This window comes from Nematolebias whitei, chromosome 14 (genome assembly GCF_014905685.2).
Source record: "Nematolebias whitei isolate Nwh7 chromosome 14, NemWhi1, whole genome shotgun sequence".
NCBI classification, from domain to species: domain Eukaryota; kingdom Metazoa; phylum Chordata; class Actinopteri; order Cyprinodontiformes; family Rivulidae; genus Nematolebias; species Nematolebias whitei.
The window spans coordinates 45,477,298-45,484,267 of record NC_056511.1 but is presented as its reverse complement, the minus strand read 5'-3'; the positions used below and the strand labels follow the sequence as shown (position 1 = coordinate 45,484,267).

The window sequence follows — 6,970 nt, the reverse complement described above, 5'->3', positions numbered from 1 at the left end:
GGTGTTCCCTTTTTAGCAGTCCCCCCATTGAGTCGTCCCACACGTTGTTTGGACGGACTTGCATGTATGTTCTGACAAGAGTGCATCAGATGTTCTTCAAACAACCCCAGACATTTACCTGAATCTGGGACCAGCACAAGAGGTATACTGGCTTGTGCACCCTATAAACTGGTAAACACCAGCTTATTGTGACTGAATTGCTTGGTAATAAGAAGAATTGGCGCACGGGTCAATACCGGAGCAAGGCACAGAAGGGACTTGGCAAACACCAGGGGGCCCAAGCACTAACTGGTCACCAGAACTGCTTGAGACCATAAGACCAGACACACAAACCTCACCAAGAACAACACAATCGTCTTTGCTACAGTTTTGTCTTCTGCTGTCTTTTTTCTAGTGGCTGCAGTCGATGATAATAATGTGTTTCATTTTGGGGCAGCCTTTCTGGTAGCACAGTGCCAGACAGGCAGTGACAGGTTGTGCATTCCTGGTGCAGAACGTGCGCAGGTCTCATGTAGATGCTAAGTCTAGGAGACAGATACTATATCTGGGCTTAGCCTTTAAATGTAAGTGGGCCACGCTGGAAAAGATTTACACGGGCAGTGGGTGTCACTGCAGTGCTACTGTGCGTGTGCTCGCAGAGCTAGTTCCACATACGCTGCAGAGATGACTTTATCATAAAACTCACCCACAGTTCAAGTTAAGACTGTTTTATAACAAATGGTTAGATATTTACCATCATAAACAGTAACTGTCCATGTGGAGTTTACCCTTTATTATTTGAGATAAGACACTCTCTTGTGCCGTCCACATTTCATTTCTGCATGTGGCTGTCCTCTGTGAGGGGGCTGCGGATCTCTGACATGGCTGCTGTTTGATGCCCCCTGGTGAGGGGGGGGGGGGGGGTATTTGTCAAGGTCAATTAATGGATGCAAGGGGTTATGGTTGGCAGGGACCACAGAAACGCCCTGGGGGCTCATAAATTATCCAGAGAACACATTGATTTTGAAGTCAGGGTTTAAATCTCCTCCAATTAGAATAATTTAGTTATTTATCTCACACTGCCAGCACTGCACCGGCTCAGGTATAATCTACCCCCCCCCCCCCCTCAGCCGTCCTGCCAGCAAATCCTGGAAGGATCCTGACGTGACTTCCTCACGTTAATCAGCTCTTGTGTCTTTGATTGGAGCACCTGTGATAAGACATTTAAAAAGAAACAAACAAAAAACAGATGAAAGGGCGCGTGTTCAGGGCCTCAGCTGTGCTCAACACCACCCCCCACCCCCACCCCACCCCACCCCACCCGCACCTTCAAGGCAAAGGAGAGGGACAAAAGCGGCTGCAGGAGCGCACACGCAGGTTTCTTCGTGGGCGCTGTGAGGCAGGGCAGGCTCTGAGCGCACGGACTGGAGCGCGCAGTTTGTGTGTGCGGCTGCTGGAGAGGGGGAAGATGCGCGTGCTTGTTGCTCGCCGGACGGAGAGAAGCGGCTCAGAGAGAAAGAGTTTCCAGAGCAGCTAACAACGAACTCCATGCGCTTGAAAAGAAAAAGAAATCCAACTTTCATTTATTTTTTTTATTTTTGGGGGGGAGGATGAGACAATCAGCTTTTTTCATTCAGATTTTTAATTATTTACAGATATCGTTCAAGTCTTGGATTATTTTGAACATTGATTTGATTTGTTTCTGTGCGCAAAAGGCAGTTTGCAGCGCGCGCGCCTGCAGCCTGTGACGCAGCAGCAGCAGCAGCAGCAGCAGCAGCAGCAGCAGCTCACCTGGAGCCAGAGCGCACGGAACCGAGCTGCAGGATCCGCGCAGAGCAGCGCTCCGATACGGAGGGACGGCTGCTCTGAGACACGGCACGGCACGGCACGGCACGGCTCAGGACCATACACCATCTCCCGCTGTACCCCAGACAACCAGCAGGAACTCCAACCTCCTCCTCTTCATCTTCATCGTGCGGGATCCAGAACCAGAGAGACAGAGAGAAAGAAGGAGAGAAAGAGAGAGAGAGCGCGCGCGCGCGAGAGAGAGAGAGAGAGAGAGAGAGAGGAGATTTGCAGCCTTCCTTCCTTTCATCGCAACTGACTTGTTGAAGGAATAAAAACGGAGAGAAATAAGAAGAACGCGCGCGCTGGGCAGAGCAGAACAAAACCCATAGGACTGGATATTGAACGGAGCGGGGCATGTGGATATTGGCTCTTATCTTTTCTCAGTGCATCTTGAATGGTAAGTGATGCATCTGCGCACATCCAACTTCAAGTTTACATTTATCACCCCCCCACCGGGCCGGACCCAACAGAACCATGAAGCACCCCGGGAGCAGCTGTGCAGACAAGAACACATGAGGTCTTTAATTTATTCACCTGTCCTGTTAAATGAAGGAGGGACAGGCTGTTGCCATGTCCTGTCAGGCTGTGGACACTTGTTTTGGTGGGAGGACCCTCCTCCATGGCCGCATGCATGTGTGTGTGTGTGTGTGTGTGTGTGTGTGTGTGTGTGTGTATATATATATATATATATATATATATATATATATATATATATGTATATATATATATGCATGTGTGTTTAAAGAATTACAAACAGGCCAGAGAGATACAGGAAGATGGAGGAAAAAAAAAAAGATGGGTGCAGCCTGTGCTGCATGATCTCTAAATATTTCTTCTTTTTTTCTGCAATGTTCATTTCATTTTAGGACAATTTGAAGCCATCACGGCACAATTATTAATTGTCAGCAGCGTTCGTTTATTCTTTGCGTTTTTCTTGCAGAGGCCTCAGTGTAGGATTTTATTTTGATGTGATCCTAGAAACAGCTTTTAAACATGTCAAAGTGATGTTTCCATCAAGGATTGGATTTGAACATTTCGTGTTTTCCTGCTGCAATCAGCAAATGTTCTAATTTTCCGCCACCGTTTATGTTCCATGTAAAACAATTGTCTTTGTGAAAATGTGATAATTTTTTACAACACAAATTCACAAACAGAATTCAGAAGCCATGTAGGATAATGATGAAAATGAGGCATATTTACATTTATATCATAATATTTGAACAACTTTTAGTTGAATTATTTCAGAGAGTAACGCCTGTTTAATTGTTTTCTGTAGAATCTACATGTCCTCAAGTCCAAAGATTAAATAGGAGGCTGTGCTTTTTTCTCCCGGCATCGCACCCGCCATATTAGAAGCACAGACAAGGAGTCATTTTGGATTGGGCAAAAGAAAGAGATGAGCCCGTCTAACCCTTGGCTAAACGCACAGCTCTTCAAATGAGACTGGGCAGACTGGGCAGACTGGGCACAATGAGGTCCACAGAAAACTGGTTTCCTGAGAAGACCCGGTCTCTTCTTGGACTCCAGGTGACTGTATTTTATACAAGAAGTGAGAATGGGGGAGGAAAATGCTCTAGAGGGTGTGTGTGTGTGTGTGTGTGTGTGTGTGGGGGGGGGGGGGGGTCACAGAAATCAGCTAAAAAAAAAAAAAGGATGATTTTAAAGCTCTATTGAAATGTTTGTGAAAGGACGGGGGTCAGAAAATGGACACAGTGTAAACTCAGATCAGAGGAAAATGCATCAGAGACGACGGGAAAAAGCATTTTGTGGTTGTGCAAAGATCTCAGCGACCCCAGACATGATTTGTTGGAGAACGTGAAGCTAAAGAAACATCCCAACACGTGATTGTGTCCAGAATTCAAGCGAACACATGCTGCAGGTTTCCGCTGCTTTGCTTCTTTCATCTCGGGTTGAGGCAGCAGCGTTTCAAAATGGCTGCTGCTACATCTGCACTGAAACTTTGAATGGCAGCAGCGGCTCTGCTGGTTGTAGACACTTTGTCTCGTTTGACGAGGGTCTCATCCATTCACACAGTTCATTGGACGCTTTTGGGCAGAAATGAGAAACATGCAGATCCTTGTGACGAACTCCTCTTCGTATTTCTCTTCTATTTATTTACAATTCCAGATGTTGTGTTGTTTTTGCTGCATTTTATTCTTGAACGAGAGCAGAAAACGTTATGCTCACTGAGGCGCTTCAGCCTCAATTGTGCGCGTTGCACCTTTTCTGGACGCAGCTCCGTGAAATGAGACTTTCATAGCAGTGGTCCGGTGCAGGTGGTCTCTATGGAGACCCAGGTAATGAGCGCTGCTGCAGTGGAGAACACGCCGCTCAGGCGACCAGCTTCCCTGGCTCTGGGGGAAAAATGGACTCCAGCTCTTCTTTTGTAACTGCTGGAACTCATTTCAACGATATTTCTTGAATGACTCAATATTTTAGAAAATGATTTGAAAAAGTATTGAACGACGACCAAGCATTTCTCAAGAAGCGTCCACCGCTCGCCGCCTTCACTTTGAACATCTTCTGCTGAGAAACGATTCAGCTGATCCGTTTTAGTCAGACCTCCTGCTGTTGGACATTATGCACAATTTCATGCAAGACAGTTTTTCTTCTTGTTTCGGCTGCTCCTTCTTCAGAGGTCGCCACAGTGAACTAACTCGCATGAAGACCTGGTGGTGGTTTTTACTCCAGATGTTCTTCATGACTCAAGCACAGACACCGAGCTGCCACAGCCGCTGCGTGGAGCAGAGAGCTGCATGTAGGGCACCCGGGGGAGCAGAGGGTCGGGGTTAAGGGCCTTACTCAAGGGCCCAGAGTGGGGCAAATGAGGGTGGAGGCAGGTGTGGGTGCTTCACCTTTCCCACCCACATTTTTGGTGCTGTTGGTCCAGGAGTTGATCCTGTGATCTACCACTCCCCCTGATTTCATGCAAGATGAGTTGGCACTTAAAACACGTTCTGAGGAGCCACAGCCACACTAAACGTTCATTCAACCTTTATTTAAACAGGTTAGTAACAGTGTAGTAACTAACAATGTTAGTTCAGTGGTCGTTAAACTGATAGATCTAGAATCATTGGAGGGGGGGGGGGGGGGGGCGGGGTGCCAATTACCAAATTGATGTAAACAGTTTTAGCAGAAATACTACTAATAATAATGTACTGCTCTACATGCATGTTGGGGGTTAAGCTCACTTCAAATTTGAGCTAAATTTCTTTCAAAGTGTCTGAGCAGAGTTGACCGTTGTAGTTAATGATAAAGTTTTATTAACGAGTCTTGTACGATCCATTAGTGGCCAGTGTTTCTGTTAGGGCCCAGTTACCTCCATATCTGTCAAACTGGCTGAGCTGGAGCCATGTGTGTGTTTTCTGTGGACGAGCTGTGATTTGCATCGCACCTTTAGCTCGGTGCTGGTCATTAGTGAACGCTGCACAAACTCTCGTTTAGCTCGGAACTGCTTTGCCAGTCAGAGAGCACATTTGCGAGCTCATCTCCAGCAGGTCCAAACCATCCGCAGCTGCAGAGTGAAGTCTGCCGTGGAGTTCACTTCAGCGAGGCTTGAGCCTTTGAAGTGCTCTCGCAAACGCATCTAAAACCTAAACTTAATGGGAACAAAATATTACATTTATTAGGGGAAAGAGATGGGGAAGTGGCATAGTGTTGTTTTTGCTAAACTACACGGTGGGTAGAGGAACTGCTGGGCTGGGGAAACTAGCATGTGCTCTATTAGACACTAATAGGCTCAGTAAATATATGATAAAGCTGCTCCGCTGACTCTAAACACACACACGTGACTATTTTTAGCTTTCAGTTCAGATGAGTAATAGAGACAGCTGAAGTACCGTTACAAAGTAAAGCATGAACATTTTAATAACTTTATCATGTTATGAAGCATGAGCAACATATAAGACTGTGCTTCCTATTAGTATTCTGTTTAAATGTATACCATTATACTGACAAGGTTGGGGGTTGACTGACCAGTGGTGTAGTCTACGAGATACTCGGGCATAGTATACCCACAAGAAAAGCTTAAGAATTTCAGTATAACCATTTAAAAGTGCCCACTGATACCTGACATATCATTAGGCACATGTCATTGATACGTGAAACGCTTCAGTAACTATCGCTATGCAGCGCTTGTTTATTAAATTCGCTTATCCAGCGAATTATTGTATAATGAATACTTCTGTACTTACCTTAATACTTGCACATGTTTTGCTTTGATATTGTTTTATACATTTTATAACATGTTTTTAATACAAAGCCAACAGTTGTACAAAGTTTGTTGTTCATTTATTCAAATATAAGCATCAGGGAAATTTGGAAATGTTCATTATGCTTAAAAATAAAAATTAATTGATGATTACATTGTACTAACCAGTGTACTTTGGCTTCTAAGCTCAGTATACGAACCGACTGTGGTAAAGTTAGTTTTACGTTGGACGTTGGATATTCGTGCTTCATGGCTTCAGCGGTGTCCAACGTAAAACTAACTTTACCACGGTATACCCACTACAGAAATGTAGACTACACCACTGGTCGACTCCCACATGAAGGCACAACATTCAGTACAGACACATGCTTCTTGCAGAACTCTTACAATTATTCGTTGCAGCTTCTCACAATTATTTACTTATTTTGTCATCTCTGTCGTCTCTACTACAATACTCTACAATAGATGCTATCTCTACCACCAGTTCACATAAAACACAAACATCTCTGGAATCAAATGTCCTCTTCATTAGGTATTAGGTTAGGACGCCATCTGGACGTCTCCCTGTGCAGGTGTTTTGGGCATGACCTCCTGGAATGAAACCCCGGGGCAAACCAGGATGTGTTGAGAAGAATATTCATTCAACCTTTATTTAGACAGTCCAATAATTTTCAGTCAGGTCATCTGGACAGTTTCTTTTTTTTTTTAAAAAGAAACTGTCCAGATGACCTGACTGAAAATTGTTGGATTGTATACCTGGATTATTGAGCATGGACTTTTCTGGTTTATTTAGACAGGTTAATCCCATTGAGCCTCGAGGACTTGTTTACAAGAGAGACCTGATTTCAACAAAGAATGATGACAACAATGGACAGTTATAAAAAGGCATACATATATATATATATATATATATATATATATATATATATATAT

General features: G+C 44.6%; 1 protein-coding gene across 1 annotated transcript in view; it reads left to right on the top strand.

Moving 5' to 3' along the window:
- The first annotated feature begins 1,329 nt into the window (after positions 1–1,329).
- LOC119420340 (Down syndrome cell adhesion molecule homolog) overlaps positions 1,330–6,970 on the top strand; it is a 218,182-nt gene continuing 212,541 nt past the window's right edge. The window contains exon 1 of the mRNA XM_037687727.1: positions 1,330–2,224. Within this exon, the coding sequence (XP_037543655.1) occupies positions 2,182–2,224 (43 nt within the window). The 5' untranslated portion in view covers positions 1,330–2,181. The remainder of the gene's footprint in view (positions 2,225–6,970) is intronic.